The sequence below is a fragment of the Malaclemys terrapin genome, chromosome 7, assembly GCF_027887155.1.
Source record: "Malaclemys terrapin pileata isolate rMalTer1 chromosome 7, rMalTer1.hap1, whole genome shotgun sequence".
Taxonomy (NCBI): domain Eukaryota; kingdom Metazoa; phylum Chordata; order Testudines; family Emydidae; genus Malaclemys; species Malaclemys terrapin.
In genome coordinates, this window is record NC_071511.1 from 117,718,924 (window position 1) to 117,739,671 (window position 20,748).

The 20,748-nt window shown below is 41.6% G+C and overlaps 2 protein-coding genes across 3 annotated transcripts in view; one reads left to right on the plus strand and one right to left on the minus strand.

Annotated features, from left to right (window-relative positions):
* ACSL5 (acyl-CoA synthetase long chain family member 5) overlaps positions 1-17,761 on the minus strand; it is a 38,762-nt gene extending 21,001 nt beyond the window's left edge. Inside the window, exons 1-4 of one of the 2 annotated variants that reach the window (XM_054035922.1) lie at positions 17,599-17,761; positions 13,102-13,235; positions 1,805-1,992; positions 941-1,049 (exon numbers count right to left, since the gene is read on the minus strand). In XM_054035922.1, the coding sequence (XP_053891897.1) occupies positions 941-1,049; positions 1,805-1,960 (265 nt within the window). In that variant the 5' untranslated portion in view covers positions 1,961-1,992; positions 13,102-13,235; positions 17,599-17,761. The remainder of the gene's footprint in view (positions 1-940; positions 1,050-1,804; positions 1,993-13,101; positions 13,236-17,598) is intronic. The other variant, XM_054035921.1, reaches the window with a different exon arrangement.
* The window catches only part of LOC128841153 (guanylate cyclase 2G-like), a 61,519-nt gene continuing 57,075 nt past the window's right edge, over positions 16,305-20,748 (plus strand). The window contains exon 1 of the mRNA XM_054035923.1: positions 16,305-16,378. Coding sequence (XP_053891898.1) covers positions 16,376-16,378 — 3 coding nt within the window. The 5' untranslated portion in view covers positions 16,305-16,375. The remainder of the gene's footprint in view (positions 16,379-20,748) is intronic.

The following is a 20,748-nucleotide window of genomic DNA, read 5'->3' on the forward strand; positions in this document are numbered from 1 at the left end:
ATGTCACCTTCAAACAAAAAAAAGAGGGCTTTTTGATTGTAGCCAAGTGTGTACAAACATACACCGCTACTAGTAGTTCCCACCCACTCATGTTGGTTAATGTGAAACTGTAGGCTTGTGCACTGAGCCACAATGAACACCATTACCCATACTTTGCACTACACATTTCCCACTCAACTAGATGCACAAGATGCTAAAAACAAAGTGACTGGAAGTGCTTTTCTTCAGAATTCAGTTGCATATGAAGAGTTTACACTGCTTTTGTACTTTTTGTAGTGGACTAGTTTGTTAAACAATGAAAAGAATTCTTTCCTAGCATAGTATTCTCCCAAGGCTTTATACACGAGCCATAGGCTGCATTAACACTAAAAAAATTCACATCTCCCCCCACCCCCCAGTAGTGGTCAAGTGTCCTGAAGGCACAGACACCAAGTTTTGTGTTAATCAGAAAAACCTTGATTTATCTCTTATGCCATAATGTTTCCAACAGTATGGATGGAAGCTTCATTGTTTTGGACTGTGGAATATTAAACAAGATCTGAGACGGTCTGATCTAACAAGTTTATGAGAGGTGTTGGCATCTTGAGAGCAGTTTGAAGGGGTATGAAAGATGGTGGTATTGTTTATTTGGATAAATGTGAATCTGAAAGGCTGATTATTCCTTTATTTAAGGAGTTACTATCCCAGGCTTTTTAGGTCTGTATTTAAAGCATAGTCTTGCTCTCATTGAGGTATGTGGCTTAGCCCCTTAGATTGAATTCAATCAATGCACACAGTCAGAACCCTCTCCTAGAGGATGTCCAAAAGGAGACAATTTAGTTGGACCTAGACTAGACAATAACATCGCTTCTGGCTTTAAGTCTATGTAGCTGGAACAAACATTTACTTATGACCCACATGAAGTACTTAAAAGCAACTTCAAGAACAAATATCTACTTACCAGACACATGGAGTCCTCTTTGGAAGGCCTCGTACATAGTTTTGGCATCCTCATAGTAATAAGCAAGCAGCTTGTTCTCTGGCAAGAAAGTACTTCTTCGGGCACCTCCCTAGGGTCAGAGCACATGTTTGTAAGTGTGGTTACAGAGCAGTGAACTGAAGGTCAGGTGTGTGACAGGCAGCTACTTCCTCCTCCAACCCTCTCCCCAAAACCCTTTGAGGGGGGGGCTTTAACACACAAGCCTACAATCAGTTAGGAGGATTTAACTTCCTCCTAGATTTCTGTCTGCTTGCTCAGTGGGGATGAATCCATCCACTGTAGTCTCCAAGACTAGAAAGCCACCTCAAGTTTAGGTACATTTACTTCATCCTCCTTTATGATCAGACAGCCATGGTGTTTACACAACTGGTAGATTCTGAAATATTGCACTTATTTTAGCCTCAGAGCTGACAGGTTATCAGATGAGTTCATTGAAATACCTATCAATAAATTGAGTAATTGCCACTAGTACCACTCAAGTGATCTAGATGTTGCTTGTTTTGTCACAGCTAACAATGGCCCACCCCTTATTATGGGCATAATATTAAAGTAAGTGAATTAAGAGTTTTGAGATTTACCCAAGGTAAATCATGCTCCTACTCCCCATAGTTTTAGGCCAGATCTCAGATTGGAGGACTGAAAGGAATTCCCCTAGTTTAAGTCACTTTTTTTTAGCTCCCATAAAAACCCAACACACAAAAAAATACAAGGCAGGTTTTTTTTTAAATTAACTTTTACCCAAGGCAAAGTTTTCAGTTGTGCCTAGATCCCCTTGAAAGTCAAAGAGAATTAAGCATTTTACTTATTAAGCAATGTGAGCATTACCTGAATTCCTATTGACTGGTTGTTCAAGTCAATAGGAGGTGAAATGGTCTTTGGTCTGGTTATCACCCATAAGAAAATTATAACTCCAAGAGTAATAAGGCCAATCAATGCTGGTGTTGGGAGTGGTGAAAACAAGAAATGAAGTATCCAAATCATGGTGCTGGATCAGCACCACCAGGGTGTTGGACCTGAGCAGAGAAACAAAAGGTTTAGCAGAGTGTTATGGCTTCCATGATTAATGTGAATAGCTATTTTAACAAAATAAGATGCAAGATGTTTAGACAGGTGCTATTGATGCCAAGTAGCATGAATCAGTTAAGTGGGTTGCCTTTGAAGACATCCTCTTTCAGTATGTAATTGACACCATACTTATGCAATGCTGTAGGTCCACAAGTTCTCAAGTCACCCATCCAGTAAGCCTACTCCATCCACTGAACGCCAATAGACTCCTCACTCAGGAACTAAGATAAACGTTAAATGGGTGAAAAAGGTAGGAGGTTGAAACCACTTCTTCCTCTCATTAGGACTGGGTGATTACCACTATTGAAAGAAGTGGAAATATTTGGAGGGGCTAGAGGCCATGAAGTTTAGCCAGATCTTGCCCCAAACTGGTTCAGTAATGCAGTGAGTTAGTAGAAGCTCCAAACTGAACAGTAAGAGGGGAAGAAAGGCAAGAGCTGGAAGCTGCTTGTCAAAGGAGTTCAGTGGTGACTCCCAGCTATCCTTAGACCTTTTACAAGAGTGGAAGGAGAAGTCAAGGGTAGGTTTTTTTAATGCTGGTTGCTAGAGAATGCTTGCATGTTAAGTAACTAGAAGAAAAGGCAGCTGCTAAGAAAGAAGTGGCTAGGAGTGGGGGAAGGTTGAGGCAGAGAATAGATGAAGTCTCATTTCCCCTGTCACTGAGGGGGAAACAAAAAATAATGTCTTTTGGATTGGAAGGGCAGGTTCTCAGATAAGTCTTGAGCAGAGCAGCTATATGGATTGAGAAGTTTTAGCCCTTTCTACCTCTGCCCACATAGTCCTACTTTAGCTTAAAATTGTCATTGCTCTGCCTTGCAGATTTCATCTTTGCATTAAAAAAGGAAATATAGTTTAATAGCTGTCCAGCTAGTATCTGTTCCCTCTACAGGAAAAATGCCAAGACTGGTAGTTTGTGTTGATAGAATCTGGTCCTGAAGACCACAAGAGTTAGTGGTATATTTGTTTAGTAATTTAGTACACTTCTGGAATGCCAAAGAGCAAATTATGCCTGAGCTACATCTTGATCTCCCATGTAACCAGGATCTGGCCACCTGTTTCATACACAAGTAGTGAATGATGCCCACATTGTAGATCATAGAAATTCTGTGAAAACATTGCATCAGTGAAGCAGGAAGCTTTGGGGAACCACCACAAGAACTCTGCCATATTAGGATTTGTTTCAGTTCTGTCCCCCAGGTACCATTTCTGAAGGTGGAACTGCCCTAAATAGTACATTGAAGTGGTAAGATAGACGAGAGCTGCTCCTATTTTGAAGTATAGGATGCAGAGATAAGGATAGTTTTTCAGCCCTTTGCAGATTTGTAGGCTAGGTACTCATCTTGGAGTCTATTACAAAATGCATCTGATGTAGATTATGACTAGGTCTACACTATGGTAAAAACAGGAGTACTTGTGGCACCTTAGAGACTAACAAATTTATTAGAGCATAAGCTTTTGTGGGCTCCAGCCCACTTCTCTGGATGCATATAGAATGGAACATATATTGAACACACACCCCCCCCCCACATGAACAGGTGGGAATTGTCTTACCAACTCTGAGAGTCCAATTAAGTAAGAGAAATTACTTAATTGGACTCAGTTGGTAAGACAACTCCCACCTGTTCATGCTGTGTGTGTTCAATATATGTTCCATTCTATATGTATCCAGAGAAGTGGGCTGGAGCCCACAAAAGCTTATGCTCTAATAAATTTTTTTAGTCTAAGGTGCCACAAGTACTCCTGTTTTTTTGCAGATACAGACTAACACAGCTGCTACTCTGAAAACTGTGGTGGTAAGTCAACCTATGTTACACAATGCCAGCTATGTGAATAATGTAGCTGGAGTTGATGTAGCTTAGGTTGACTTACTGTCGTGTCTACACCATGAGCCTCTTGTTCCAGTGGAGTACCATGTAGACTGAAAGCACTCGGCTGTTGATTTAGCAGGTCTTCAGTAGACCTGCTAAATCAACCCCTGGAGCATTGATTCTACAGTAGTATAGACATACCCTATGTCTCAATAGCTTTCTGTGGGTGATTTAGAATGTGCATCCACAGCTCTTGAGAAGGATGGAGCTGGGGCAAGGCTCTGGAATGGGAATAAGGAATTTAGATCAATTCTTGATTCTGCCTTTAACTTCAAGTTGGTCAGGTTGTTTAGACAACATCTGCCTGGAACTAGCCATTTTACTCAATATTTGACATGGGCTTGAACCAGACCCCTTACCACAGTTCCCATCAAGTTTAGGAGGTGCTTGAAGTCAGAATTCAGATCTAGTTTCACAGCAAGTAAACCTGAATACCCAGAGTTCAGATCCACATCTGACTTTACTGCCTATCACCATGGATTTTAGCACAACTGATCACTGGGATGTTAGATCTGGTTCTGAGTTTCCATGTTTGTCTTTATATAGTGCCAAAGCAGAATGCTGCTTTCCTGGTAGCTTTAAATAGTGGTGATGCCATGCTTTTTGACGACTAGTAGATATTAATTCTTATGTGGCTATTTTTTTCTGATTGTGGGCAGGCTTGTTCTCTTTCCCCAAATGTATTTTCTTCACTCTATGTTAAGTTAGAAACGGAACTAGTATCTTTTAGCCAAGCTGTGTGTGGGACTAGTAAAGGATGTGCAGACTATATGTGCCACAGTTGTACAGTTTTGGGATTTGCTGAAGCATGCTTCAACCCCCCCCAAAACAACTTTATTTTAAATAATGTTGCTTGTACTCTTTGCAAAGAATGCAATATACACACGGTGCAAACTTGCACCAAGTCCACTTTATGCTATTTTTGCCCACCTGCTTTCAAATGTCTCTAGTGGAGGAGGAAGGGCAGGCTTCTGAAAGAAAGTGGGGAGGACAAGGCCACAAAATAGCACCTTTCTCCCACTTTTTTTGGAGGGGAGGTCGGATTCTACATGGATTATTGGAGATTAATGGAGTGAAAATTAGGACAGAACAAGGGCTTTGAAATTAAAGCCAATGTTATATTCATACTTAACAGTTAGGCTACAGGGATGCTCAGACCACCACTGATCATGTGGAGTAATATTGTCCCATTGTTTCTTTGTACTCCCAAGGCAGTCTGCCTGTATCCACATATGCCATTTTATACTCTGATTGTAAGCTTTTGGGGGCAGGGATCATCTTTTCGTTCTGCATTTCTGTAGCCCTGGTCCAGGATTCGGGCTGCTAGTCACTATGAAATACAAATATTTTGTCTGACAGTCAAAAAAATTGACAGACCAGTTGTCAGAAAATGCAGTTTTGTCCAATTTGGTATTTCAGTAAAAAACATGACAGGAGCACAGCAGCCTTATTGGAGTAATTTGATATCAGGATAATGTGTTGGATTTGGCTTTGTAAGGTGTTTTGACTTTGTCTTATCTGAGATGTCAGAGTTCCCCCACAAGATGGAAGTTTGTTTTTGGACGAGCTCTGCTTAGGAGTTACTCCTTTTTTGCAGAGTTAAGATTTTGAAAACAAGCAAAAGCCATCTTGAAATTGTACAATAGAACCTCAGAGTTACAAAAACTAGAGTTACAAACTGGCCAGTCAACCACCCCCTTCATTTGGCAGCAGCAGAGACAAAAAAAGCAAAAATCACTGTTTATTTTTAATAGTTTAACAAAGGGAAAGCAGAATTTTCCTTCTGCATAGTAGTTTCAAAGCAGTATTAAGTCAATGTTCAGTTATAACCTTTTGAAATAGCCACCATAGTGTTTTGTTCAGAGTTACAAACACCTCAGGAATGGAGGTTGTTTGTAACTGAGGTTTTACTGTAGTTGAAACTCATCCTGGGTATTAAACCAAGGATGTTAGTTGGATCACACCAGGCATAAAATTTGGCTCAACATTCTTATTTCTACAGCCTGGAAAACATGGTATCCTTTTTCACATCTAATTGATGTGTTAATTCTCCTGCATGTACAGACTTATTCAGCAGTCAACACAAAGGCTAATTAGAAGGAGCCTACAGCCCCATTCTTTCCTTAACTAAATGGTTAAGTCACTTCTGTCGATTGTTAAAGTTGTTCTGAAACAAGCACATGGCAGATAACAAGAATCCATACTTTATTTTGTGTCAAACAACCTGAAGTCTGACAGCTTACATTTGCTATCCCTAGCCACTTTTTACATTTCATAGTCCAAACTTGACTATCTCCATTGCACTGGTTTTCCAGTCAGGAAGTAGGGGATTCCCTTGGCATATTTGAAACACACTCCCAGTACCAAGTCTGACCTAGGACAAATAGTTCATATTGACTGGTCCTTTGAACCATATATTTAAGATACAGTTCTGAGATATCATGAAGCCAGTTTCTCTTCATTTACACCAGGTTGTTTTACTAGCCACTCAAGATGTGCAGCAGAAACGCCACGTGCCATTTTAGATACCTTGTGCCAAAAAACCTGTGCTGTTACTGGTTTCAGTTAGTGGTCAGTACTCAGCACTTTGAGGAGTCCGGTTCAATGCCTCTTAAGCAGATTACTCTACACCTCTGGTCACCTTTGAAAGTTTCACCTTACAGTAGTAAATTGTGCTCATTTTCAGGAGCGGTGGCCCCTGCAGGATTTGTAAATCAGAGCAAAATTTGGCCTAGAGGGGAACTGATTTGGTTCCCTATTTAGGGAAAGGGAGGAGTTTACAGCTTTTGAATCCTTTTGGCAGTTCATTCTCAGACACCTTCACTTCAGCTAGGGCACTGTGGGTTTTATGCTTGTTGTAGCACAATGTCTGCTCTCGATTATGCCGATGTAACTATTGAAGCTAGTGGATTTACACGAGTTTTAACAGAGCAGGATTTAGTCCAGTTGCCTTAGTGGTTAGAGGCAGGAGACTGCAGGATTGCAAAGAGCACCAAGGTGAAGTGGCAAGGGATTGAGGTAACAGACCAGTGGACTCCCACATCAGTATTTATTCAGGGACAAGTTCTGAGGCCGTCAATGTTTGACCCAAGGAAGTAACATGCATTTTGAGGTCTCACCATCTTAGCCATTTCACTAATGCTTAGCCTTCACCCCTATTAATGTACATCATAGCTACATGTACATTTTCTCCCTTTGTACATCATGCTCTCAATTTCCCAGGGTTGTTTCTCTACACCAGTGGTCTCCAAACTTTTACTGGTAGGGGTGCATGATCAAAAAATTCATCACCCCCCCACTGTACCAGCTCTACCATTTTTGCCGAAGCAACAAAAACACCACATGCTCCTCCTGCTGTGCACCCCCAAGGATCCTCTTGTGCACACACCCTAGGGGGTGGTGCACACCCCACTTGAGACCACTGCTCTACACCACACTGATCCTCTAGTTTTGTGTCCCATTAGCTGAGGAGACAGCTTGATCATGCCAACTGCAGGATTTAGTAAAGTGGAGTAAGCTGTGAGAGGTGTTCTACAGTAGTTCTAGATACAAAGATTACCATTTCAATCCAAGAGATGGACTATTTACAAGGAAGCATTAAAGTAAAAAGGAAGATTAAAATAACCCCCAAAAGTGGTCAATATGATAGTTCAGGTAACCCTGTCCCATTCCTAATCCAATAAGTGGAAGTTGGAGGATTGGCTGGTATTGATGCCAAGACACCTGTATTTGGGAGTAGTTTGTTTATTTCTTACATGTGTAATTCATACCACATATCAAAGTCAGATGACTGGATCACCACAACTGGTATCCATCTTCTCTGGTCATGGCCAATAATGTTTGAGGAAAGTGAAAGTCCCTGCCCAGAATGCACTTTGCCAATAAGCAGTTTCATAGGTTGTGTTCGCTGGCGTTGAGAATGCTCTTACCCTATTGCTCACCTAGATTGTAAGCATTGAGTAAATTCCAGCATTAAGATTGCCAGCAAAACCTTAATTCAGTCCCTTTGTGCTTATGCTATAGTCTTTAGTTGCATCACTGTACATTATGAACAACCTTAATTCTGGCATTTTAAGGTTCAGATATTTGAGTTTGCAACTTTAGTCGTGTTCTAAAAAACCACCACTAAGTTACACACAAACTACATTAAGAGAAGTCAAACTCCATTGTGACATCACATTGGCACCCATATGGGCCATCAGCAGGGTTAGAACCTTTCGTGTCACTGCACAGACCTCTGCGGATACTAATCAAATACTGCATAGTAGCACTGGTAGGCAGTCATCTTCTAGACTGCACTAGATGGGCATGACACTTTGTGTTTAAACAAAAAACAAAAACACTGGCAAATAGAAAGCCACACACACTAGTTTCATTCCAGGTTGTGGATAGTGGGAACAGATGCTGTCCATTCCCCTAAACTTGACCCCTTCTGCCCTGTCCCAGTCCTGTCTTTTCCACCCATAGCTCCTTGCCCCAGTCTTATTCTCATCCAGGGAGCCCCCCCCCCCCCACTTTCTAATCCAGCTTCTCACCACTGTCCCATAGCCTCAGTAGTCCAAGTTCCCTCTCACAGTTCCATCTCTTGCACCCTCACCCAAGTATTCCCATACTCACACCCCAGTCCTGCTTCTCCTTGGCACCTTGTCCCAGGCTTTTCCCAGACAGTGCCAGTTCCCATTCTTCCCCCTCCAGCCTAGTTCTGTTCAGATCTCTTTGCCCCATCTCAGCCCAGTTCCTTGCAATCCCAGGATCCTTTCCCAGCCTCTAGTCAAAGTCTTCCCCTTCCCACAGGCTCCTTTCCCCAATTTAATCCCATGCTTTTGCTTCTGGGTTCAGTTCTTATCCCTCTGCTTTCAATTTAGGCAGCTTCTTCCTCCTTGCTGCCTGAAGGCTCATCAGGGAGGGGGGAGGAAGAGGCAATGAATGAAAGCAGAGACAGGCCCCCTGCTCTGAGGTTTGTCTACACCTAGCTGAGGTTTGTGTGGAAAATAGCTACATGCCTAACATTGAGATCACAATGTACCCTCCCCAGCATAGATGCAACTATGCAGACACAGCTGTGGTCACTTGGGAAGATGGTGTGTGTACATTGGAAGAAAAACCCCTTTTGTTGGTGTAGGTTGTGTCTACTATAGGGTTATGCTGACATATTGGTATAACCTCCATAATGTAGACAATCTCAATTCCAGTGCCTAGAGCCAACATGACCTGAAGCAGCCTGCAAGTGCAGGATTTTCCTGGCTATTGCACAACCCCTAGCTGGAGCATGCTCTGTACAGACTGTTCAGAGCCTAAACTGTGGCATCTGAGTATGTGCAAACTGCAGTTTCTCCAAAGGTTCACAACTTGGTCAAATTGGATCATTTTTATGGGGATAGGCCTCTTCCTGTCCCCACTATTAAGGCCACCCTCCTGCTAAATGACAAGTCCCTGCTCCAGAGCATGTGGGAAGTTCTAATTTCCCCCACAGAAGAGTTGAGTTTTGTATGGACAACCTTTCCTCTAGACTTGTCCTTGAGGAAAGTAGAACTGTTTTAGCTGATAGTTTTTGGAAACTATCAGCTTCAGGCAGACATCTGGTATGGAAGACTTCAGCCCAAATAGCTTGTTTTCAGTTCCTATTCTAAGACTAAGTTTGGCAGTATTTTAAGGAAGTATCAGGAAATGTTACAAATTAAAGTATTAACTTGTATTCTAGTAACATAGCTATTAATAGTAGCTAATTGTTGTAGCCCAGTCATTTTAGATATGCAATCCACATTCTGAGCCTAGTTTTTAGACACAGGGGCATTCCAGGGGCAACTGGAACCTGATTAGCTCCTTCCTGCTCCCCAACTTGCTCCAGGGGAATCGAGAGCATAGAAGCAAGGGCTTATCTAGCTAGTACAAGGGATTAAATCAATCCCCAGCAGCCCCTTGATGGGGAGGGGCAAGCCAACTCTTCAGGCCCTGTTGTGGAGTTCTGCGCTTTAGCATGTACTGACCAATGTGGGCTATTCGAGATGGTCATCTGGCTGGGAAGCTAGCAAGACCATCTGCTCACTGCCTTCATGATCCTCCTCCCAACAGTCACCACTTACTATTGTCATCAGCTAGTCACCATGCTGAAAAGTGTGCTAAAGTTCATTTGAAAATTGACCTTTAGCAGGTTTATCACCAAAGATCTCAATCTCAGCACTGTCTTGAGATTGCCAAGTGCATGCAGTTTCATTATTTAGAGTCTAAATCACTTGGTGAGCTAACACCTAGGTTAGTCAGTGCACTCTAACCGAGTCAACTGTCATTTACTATGCAAACAGGAAATGAAAAGAATTGATTCACTGAGCAACTGGTTACTCACCTTCTCTAACAGTCCAAGGCAGAGCCAGGTTCATCTCTGGTCTTTGTCCAGCATAGTTAGAGAAGGAGTGAAATGATGCCCTGCCCAACTTCCCCCCAGATAACCTTGATTTTTGAAGAGACATGATTAGGTGGTATTATACAGAAGCAGAAAGGTGTAAATCCCTTGCAGCACACCTAATGAATGAGTCACTGGGATGATTGAGTCCCAGGATGGTTGGGGGTGTGGGGAAGAAGAGAAGAGGGTGAGAAGACTCTTCAAGCCAACTGACTGGTCTCCCCAGGAAGCACAATTTAGGGGTATGTGGCCTCTTTAGAGTCCCCTTGTCCTTCTGTTGGTCACTCTTCAAAACACTGCTAATGTTCAGAGACTCAGAGGTCATCCCCAGTGCCCAAACAAGGCATCTGTCCCAGTGGCACAACAGGGTTATGTGACTGACCTGATTCCCTCACCATAAGGTGGCTGTTCTCCTTACAGATTCACTTAATCATCTGCAGATATGAAGCATAGAGGAGCTGCCCAGCTCCAGCCAGGATATGGACCATGGAGTATCAAGGGCCAAATCTGGGCCATAAACACCAAGACAACCAGGAATACTTAGCATTGAAATCAAGTCCTCTATTTGGTAGTGAGCCTAGAGTCAAGCAGAGGCAGTTCTCCCACAAGTGAGAAAAGGCCAGGTGAGTAGATACATCATGTGTATCAATAGAAGGTCATGACTGCAGGGTCACAGCCTGAGACATTCTTGAGCACCTGCAACTCATTGGCCTCAGCTGCTCAAATTCCACTTTAATTGGTATTGCCAGTAGCCCTCAATTTGGTCTACAGGTAGTTGTCTTGTGTAATCGAGTGATAGACCACTAAAGTACACTCATGACTGTTGAGCCTGATCAATGGTCAGGGATAATGTGCACCAGAACCAGAGTACAAAGGCTTACCACTGTGATAAAACTGTTCTGATAAAAGGTATCAGTTGCACTGCTGTACTCAAGGCTGTAGGTTACTGTTTATTATACCTTACTCCTTTTTAAAGGATTTCCACAAAGGCTGAAAGTTAGAGGGAATAAAGCTGTATGCTTCCACTCATGAGCTGTGGATTTGAAAGTTTGACTTAGTGTTTTTCTCCTAATAGGATAAAAAACTAAAGGGTGGGGTGGAAATCTAATTCAGAGGGTAATGCAGGTGGTCAGAATCATCTTTAGCCATGTAGCGGTAAGGGTTAATCTGTGAAACCTGTGGCCTACAAGATCAGAGGAGTGGTCTACAGATGTGCCTACACCACAGGAATCAACACCACATCAGGGAATGGTGATGCAATACAGTATAGCAGACAACCTCTTATGTTCTCTTCACTTGGAAGTCAGAGACTAGGACTGACTTCATAGGCAACTAAGATTAGGCACATAATATCAGTGAGATGTTGCTGCAATCAATCAATTTGCAGACATCTAGATAAGGTGACAAGTAACAGTCAGCATGGATTTGTCAAAAAAAAAAAAAAAAAAAAAAAAAAAAAAAGAGTGTCAAACCAACCTGATAGCTTGCTTTGACAGGGTAACAAGCCTTGTGGATATGGGGAAGCAGTAGATGTGGTATATCTTGATTTTAGTAAAGCTTCTGATACTGTCCCGCATGACCTTCTCATAAATAAACTAGGGCAATGCAACCTAGATGGAGCTACTATAAGGTGGGTACAAAACTGGTTGGAAAACTGTTCCCAGAGAGTAGTTATCAGTGGTTCAGAGTCATGCTGGAAGAGCACAATGAGTGGGGTCCCACAGGGATCAGTTCTGGGTCGGTTTCTGTTCAATACCTTCATCAATGAATTAAATAGCAGATAGTACACGGTTTGTGGGCAATAACAAGCTGGGAGGGGTTGCAAGTGCTTTGGAGGATAGGATTAAAATTCAAACTGATCTGGCCAAACTGGAGAAATGGTCTGATGTAAATAGGATGAAATTAAATAAGGACAAATGCAAAGTACTCCATTTAGGAAGGAACAATCAGTTGCACACCTACAAAATAGGAAATGACGGCCTAGGAAGGAGTACTGCGGAAAGGGATTTGGGGGTCATAGTGGACCACAAGCTAAATAGGAGTCAGTGCAACACTTAAAAAAAGGCAGACATTATTTTGGGATGTATTAGCAGGAGTGTTGTAAGCAAGACACGCAATTCTTCCACTCTACTCAGGCCCCAACTGGAGTATTGTGTCCAGTTCTGGAAAGATGTGGACAAATTGGAGAGAGTCCAACAAAGAGCAACAAAAGTGATTTAAGGTCTAGAAAACATGACCTATGAGGGAAGATAAAGGGTTTGTTTAGTCTGGAAAAGAGAAGACAGAGGGAACATGATAACAGTTTTCAGGCACATAAAAGGTTGTTACAAGGAGAAGGAAGAAAAATTGTTCTTAACCTCTGAGGATAGGACAAGAAGCATTGGGCTTAAATTGCAGCAAGGGAGGTGTAGGTTGGACATTAGGAAAATCTTAACTGTCAGGGTGGTTAAGCACTGGAATAAATTGCCTAGGAGGTTGTGGAATCTCCATCATTGGAGACTTTTAAGATCAGGTTATATAAACACCTGTCAGGAATGGTCTAGATAATTAGTCCTGCCATGAGTGCAGGGGACTGGACTAGATGACCTCTCAAGGTCCCTTCCAGTTCTAGGATTCTATCACCATACAGTTTTACTCATGGTGGCCATTTGACACTTGTGGTTCTTTTGAGATAAGGGTGAACAGAAGGATTGTGGTCCTATTGGCACCTACATGAGTGCCCATCAGTTATTTGCTCCCACAAATGATGCAGTAGGGCTCATTCCAGAGTAAGTTCACTTGCAAATTACCTTCGATTTCCTTAATCCCTTTTAGGGCTCAGTCCTGCTCCTGCAGCAGGAAATTAGAATCTTTCCTTCAGCTGCTGAATCACAGGGTCTATTAGGTTTTCAGTATCCAGCCAGTCACATAGAAGAGAGGAAATCTACAAGCAGGAAGCAGAGTGGCTTGGTTTGGAGGAATACAAGGCTGTGATTGAACAATTGCTAGTTGTATCTGCTATCACAGGCAGGTTATTTTGCCTACTGGCTCAGTTTTCCCCCAACTGAGCAATAGGGTAAATACAGTCATCCTCCTAGAGGGGATATGAAGATTAGATATTTTGGACACATGAAATACAACATAAGCATTAAATATTTTCCAAGGATAAGAGGGGCCCAATTCTCCTCACACAGATGAAAGTCAGGAAGAATACAGCTGACTTTTTGGAGTTGCACTAGCATAAGAGTAGCAGGGGAATGAATCCTCATGTTTAACATGAATGGCTTTCCTCAGGATCCTGTCTAGCAGTTTAGTAAGCTCAGTTACAAAACAGGGAAAGAAACCTTTAAGGCATTCAGAAATCCAGGAGTTATTCTCAAACCTGGCATTTTACTCTCAAAATGGAGAGTTTGGTACAACACTCCCTCCTTGTAGCCAGCTCTTCGCTATAACTTGTGTGTTCTTTGAAGCTCATTCATTGGTCTCCTCTACTGCAAAGGAGAAAGCCTCAAGAGAGCATTCCCTGTTCTGAAGTTGGTGAATAATGCTGTTCCTTTTAGATAGCAGTAATTTCTGGGCTTTGGCTAATTGAGATAGCTCCAAGCAATGTTGCTCACCAAATGCAGGTGAAGGGTCCTTTAAATCTGATGTCCCAAAGCTTTTTGGCTCAGTGTTATACTGATACAAAGTGCTTTATTAACATGGTTATAATGTAGACTTAGAAACCTGAGGGACTAGACAGACCTGTTTTGATTGAGATTATATAAACAAGTCATAAACAAAACCTAGGTCTTCTGATTACCAGTCCCGTGCTGAAATCACTAATATATTTTATCTTCCTTTAAGGTTCTGGTCCGAAGGAGTTTACTATCTTTCTTGGTTGACACCTACATACTAGTGAGACCCTGTTGAGCTAGTTTTAGATAGTCAAGCTTTTTTCAGTTTTAAGATAGTTAATATTTAGAACTCTAATAGATTAAAGGGCCTTTTAGGCACTAGTGACTTATCCTTTTATTTGAGATCCTTAAATGGAAGAAGGGAGAAAGCAAGGAAGTGTTAGTGGGGAAACCAGGTTAGAATGTCAAGTATCAGAGAAATAGCTATATTAGGCTGGATCTGTAAAAAGCAACTAAAAGTCTTATAGCACCTTAAGGACTAAGGGATGTTAGAGTGGTTAGACATCTTGCCTATAGCTACACAAGAAATGCAGAGCAGTAGTAACTATCAGTTATTCAGACTCATGAGTTACTAAGGTCTTTTTACTTATCCTGTACATTTGCCAGGATACAGGCTCTATTGATTTTTTTAGCACCATTAAGTTTATCAGTGGAGGTAGTAGCTCTTTAGAGCCAAGTACACCTTTACAATTGCACATCTCCACAAGTAGAAGTTAAACCTTTGATAGTAAAGGAAGTAAAGTTATATTTACTTATAAATTAAAGCTTTTAATATAGATACAAAGAAAATACAGCCAATGAAAAAAAGTACTAATTCCTCAAGAACTACAAGTAGGAAAACTTACCTCTAGAAGAAAAGCACTACTACTTATTACTCACCTATAGAACACTACAATGTACACCTCAGGACTAACTGCTGTTTGTCTCTGCCAGGTTTAAATAACCAGTAATCAGAAGAGCATGCTGGGAAAGGATCTTATAAAAGAGTGACCCTAGGCTGGAGAACATAATGGTTCCTAGGGAATGATAGGGAAGAGATTGAGCTTGTACATTTCTGAAGGACCAGCTGAAAGATAAGAAAGCCTTTAAATCTCAAATCTTGAGCATTTGATGTAGTTGTGACTTTGAGATTGTTTTTTGTTAACAAAAACTCTGTTGTATGTTCAGTATTAGTAGTTTTCTGTATTTAAAGAATATTTACTGTTGTATGCTGATATGATCGTGTGGCTCTACTGTTTGTGAGGTTAAAAAATAAAATCCTTTCTACTGGAATATCCTTTGCTCTGGGCTATTATTTTTTCTTATTGCCATAGAGGGTTTTTATAGTTGCTTATACCTGTGTAGGGTGCTAATATGCTGATCTGGTGATAGTTTCTACCTGTTCCCCACAGCTATAAATAACTTTGCAAGGTATAAGGTAGTAGCTAATCAGACCCTACAATTTTAAATAGTGAAGTTGAGTTTCTTCCCATCAGTGATTTTCTGCATGTGAGAAATCCTTGGGGTTATGTTCCTTTTCTTAAAAGTCTATAGACCCCTCTTACACTCCTTCCCCTCCCAAAGGTAAAGGAATAGAACAGCTGTTCTTTGCTGTTGGTGGCTATACTTCACACAGTAGTCTCTTTGAGCCCAGAGATCAGATCCTGGACTCAGTGCTGTGGATTGTCACCAGCTGTGGATTTAGCTCAAGGTACTTTAAAGAAATCACTATTATAAGTACTGTCTTAATACACAAGCTTTGTACATATTCTGTCCCCAAATGTATCTTCTACAAACTCATTGACTTCCATGGGGCTACCCTAGATATAAACCAGTGCAGATGTGGGCCATTATTAATCTTTTCTGTTCCTTGGGAGTGTGCTTTTGTGATTAAAGCACATAACAGGAAATGGGCTTTCTCATGGACTTGCTGTGTGACTGGGCAAGTAATTTAACAGTTTCCCTATTTCTAGTAGAAGAATAGTTGCATATCTCAGAAATGTAACTTGTTTTGTGTATGAAACTTGGCTGTGTTCAGCTTTGCCTAGCACTAGCTGCTCTCCCGAATTCAGATAGTTCACAGGTATATATGCTCAAATGGGAAAAGCAGGCCTATGTTAGGAGTTTCCTGGATGCCACTTCAGGTGCATTTATGGTCAGAAAATGGAGTGTTTATTAAAAGCAAATGAATAAGAAAGTGACATGAACATGGTTAATTTTTACATGATGACCTTCCAGCTTAAAAAACAAACATGGTTTGAGCCAAATCCAGCTCTCAGAAAAGGAGGAACAAGTTTTACTGACTCCAGTTAACAATTATTTTTTTTCAAAGGGACAAAGTGGACCAGAAGCACAAGCGCACAAATCTCAGTCTCTTGCCTTCTTAATGGACTTAAAATGGAAAAAATACCCATGGGTGTAAGTACAGATGGTAAGTAATTCAAATCAGTGGCACATATTGTATATGTTCTGAGAACAGCTGTGTAATTGACTGCATTCCCTCAATGGAAGTGTTTGTGATGGAGGAGCGGTTAGGATGAGCTTTTACACAAGGAAACAGGGCAATTGTCCAAAGGTGGCAAAGTTACCTATTTAGCTAAAGCAAATAGCAAAATGTGCAAATAAACCAAAAAGAAATACTTGCTTAGTCCACAGTTCACTCTGTACTGTTACCACACCTGTGTTTGGAGGTGATTCCAGATCTGGAGTAGGACTTTCCTAAGTTTTAGTGAGTGTGCTGATGATCTGAGGTGTGTGAGAGAAGAGGTCGATTTAGCCCTGTCTCCTCTCTCGGAAATAAAAAGCTTAAATAATTCCCCTGCCCTGTCAATCGTTTGCATTCCCAATGTGGTGGAAAAACCACATGTTGTGTAAATCCATTCTTTTCTATTTAAAAAAAAAGATCAAAATGGGTCTCGCATATAGCCCTTGTCACTGCAGTCTATGTATACAAACAGACAGGCACAAGGACTTTGTTTTGCTATTGAAATCAATAATTCCATTGCTCAAAGCTGGCAGTGTGATGCAGTGGGCTAGGAGTCAGGAGACCCAAGTTCTTTCCACCCCTGCCTCTCATTTCCTAGTTGATTTTTGGCAAAACATGTCATTTTTGTCCCTCTGTTTATCCCCAGTAAGCAGAGGGGGAATGATACTTTGAATATGAAGAACTCAAAGAGTTTGACACAGTGCCCTACAAAAGCTAAGTATTTATTGCAGGAAGCTGTGTTTCTGTCATGGTGCAGAAACACAGCTTCCTGTCAGTTTGAAAAGGCACCCTACAGTGTATTATATTCTCTCAAAAGTTTTTAATGAGGAGGGATTATTATTTATTTCCATTATGGCACCTAGGAACCCAGTAAGAGGAAGCTTATTTGATAGCTCTTCCTCCGGCATGTAGTATTACTGTGATTGGCTTGTATGCTTCTTCTGACCTCAGCACTACTCATCTCATAAACCCTCAGAAATCTAAACCCCCCAGTAATCACTCAGCTCTTGCCTTTAACAACATATATTGTGGGTTGTTATGGGAGCTTTGCGTTTGCATGGGAGAATGGGGGGCTGTTACCATTTTAATATCCCTTTAAAATTCTTCCATAAAGGAATTTAAAAGCACCATTTTCCGACCAGGAGAAAGAATGTTACAGAGCTTACCTTTTCCTAAGAGAGGGACACGATATCTTGTGCAAGGTTTATGTCCTACTCAGGTTGCAGTTCAGCTCCAAGTGGATGCATAAGGCTTGTTATTTTCACAGACTGTTCCTGTGGCAGGATTGTATCTGAAATCATCACCAGTGCTGCTTTAATAAACAGGTGACAGCGCTCCTCGGTAACCTTTGAACCGGCATTGCAACAGGTTCAAAGGCAGTAATTGTCCCTGATTAAATATGAGCAGTAATTTCAGCCAGTTAGAAATGTCAATTTAAACAAAAGGGTAAACATACAATTCTTACCCAATGGCTTTACAAAGGAAGAGCACGCCTTGAAAAGCTAACACCAGCCCAGAGAAAGCTAAGTGCTTCGCGCTTTAATAGGGCTTTCATTTGTTTTGAGTGCTTGGGATATGTAGCAAGAGTGGCTTGATTCAGAATGGGAGACTCTTATGTGCGTGTGATGGGCAACCAGATTATAATACCCTACCCCTTTACTACCTCATTAGAGAATAGCCTTTCTAAGACATTACAGGGAGGGGCAAATCCTGCCCCTGCCTGAGCAGAGGTATAGATTCCCTTTGCAGTGGAACCTGTACAGTTTTGCTAATCAATGGAGTAGTGCACTTTGGCAGGGAGTTCGGTCCCTAGGGACTCCTAATGCAGCAATGCACAAGGAATAGAGGTGCCATGGTAGGGTCCAAGGACTTACTGATTTGTGGAGATCCTTATCTCTCCCCACCAGCATGGGTGCTATGTAAGTGGGTCACATCCGTCACTGGATTGTAGATAGGAAGCACAGTTCAATGGTTAGGGTGCTAGCCTGGTCCAGTGACACCTGAGTTCAATTCCCTGGTTTACCATAGATTCCCTGTAAAATGGGATAATAGCACTGCCCTACCTACCAGGGGTGCTGTGAGGATACCTATATTAAAGATGGGAAGGTGCTCAGATATTATGGTGACGGGTGGTCATTACGTACTTTAGATAGATAGATCCTCGGTGTAACTGCTTCAGAGCCTGGGGAACGGGCCTACCACCATGTCCGAGCATTTGTCAGAGCCCGGTTTGGTTACCTGAGCCAAGAACTGAGTTCAGGATTTACCTCTAATAGTCTGAAACACTAAGGGCCAAATCCCGAGTCCTTACTCAAGCAGAGGTCCCACTCAGTCAGTGACTTTGGGGCTGGCTCTAGAAACAACAATGTTGTGTGTAAGGTGTTAAGCCATTACTGTAGCAGAGTGTTTTGAAGGGTTACAAATTACGATAGTACAGTTTGCATGTTGATTCAGGCCTGGCTGCAGTCTTGTGCATCTGTCTGTCTTTTTTAAATTTATTTATTTAAATGTATCAGAATGCCTTGCATCTGAAGAAGTGAGGTTCTTACCCACGAAAGCTTATGCTCCCAATACTTCTGTTAGTCTCAAAGGTGCCACAGGACCCTCTGTTGCTTTTTATTTAAATGTGAATCAGTGAACCAATATTGACCCTTTTCGTTAAGGCCTTGGGTAGTCTTAATCCAGAATACCACGATAGACTTTAGAGAGGCTTCTCCTAAAAGTTGAGCAACTGTTGCCCAACATAGGTAGTTCTCTCATGTAATTGCACTCACTGTAGTATCAAAAAACAGGAGTACTTGTGGCACCTTAGAGACTAACAAATTTATTAGAGCATAACCTTTCGTGGGCTACAACCCACTTCTTCGGATGCATATATGTTAATCTTGTCAGTCTATGGCCAAATTCAGTGGTGGCATAATAGCGTAACTTAACACTACTTTGCCTCTTATCGCCCCGTGTGCAACTGACAGAGTAATATGGTATTTCAGGGGTGTGCACAGCAATTAGCTGTCTGGATCTTCAGCCAGTGTAAATTGGTGTAGCTCCATCAACTTCGTTAGAGCGGCTGTATACTGATTTACACCGGCTGAGGACCTGGACTGAGAGTATTTTACTTGGAGGTAAAAAGAACAGGAGTCCTTGTGGCCCCTTAGAGACTAACACATTTATTTGAGCATAAGCTTTCGTGGGCTACAGCCCACTTCATCAGATGCATGCAGTGGAAAATATATATATACACACACACAGAGAACATGAAAAAAATGGGTGTTGTCATACCAACTGTAACAAGAGTAATAAATTAAGGTGAGCTATTAGGTGAGCTATTAGCAGGAGAAAAAAAACTTTTGTAGTGATAATCAGGATGGCTCATTTCCAACAGTTGACAAGAAGGTGTGAGTAACAGTAGGGGAAAAATTAGCATGGGGAAATAGTTTTTACTTTGTGTAATGACCCATCCACTCCCAGTCTTTATTCAAGCCTAATTTAATGATGTCCAGTTTGCAGATTAATTCCAATTCCGCAGTTTCTCATTGGAGTCTGTTTTTGAAGGTTTTTTTGTTGGAGTATTGCGACTTTGAGATCTGTAATTGAGTGACCTGGGAGGTTGAAGGGTTCTCCGAATGGTTTTTGAATATTATAATTCTTGACGTCTGATTTGTGTCCATTTATTCTTTTGCATAGAGACTGTCCGGTTTGGCCAATGTACATGGCAGAGGTGCATTGCTGGCACATGATGGAATATATCACATTGGTAGATGTGCAGGTGACCGAGCCTCTGATAGTGTGGCTGATGTATTAGGTGCTATGATGGTGTCCCTTGAATAGATATGAGGTGTGAGGTGTACAGAAGAGCATAGAAGAAAAAGTACTAACAAAAAGATATAAGATAAAGTAGTCTGTCCATGCCCCTCCTATATATCTATATCTATAGATATACACACACACACACACACACACACACACACACACACACACACACTTGATCTTACACATTCTTGATAATTACTTTTCCTTCAGAACCCTTTTTCCTTTGGCCTTTGCATATCCATTGAAGGCTAAATCAATGCAAGTTACGTTCCTTCACTATGACCTTACACCCACTGAGACTTGTTTTACGATCAACCCACACCATTGATAAGTTCACTACTAACATGGCCCAGGAAGTCTAAACATTTCTGAACTGTGGATTTGTCATCCCTTAATCGCATAGGTTGGGCCTTGAGTGGAGCAAGTGTTTTGTTGAATTACTAACTCAACAGTTATCAATTATCCAACCGGTTTCCGTTTTGAATGCAGCATTAAACAGACATATT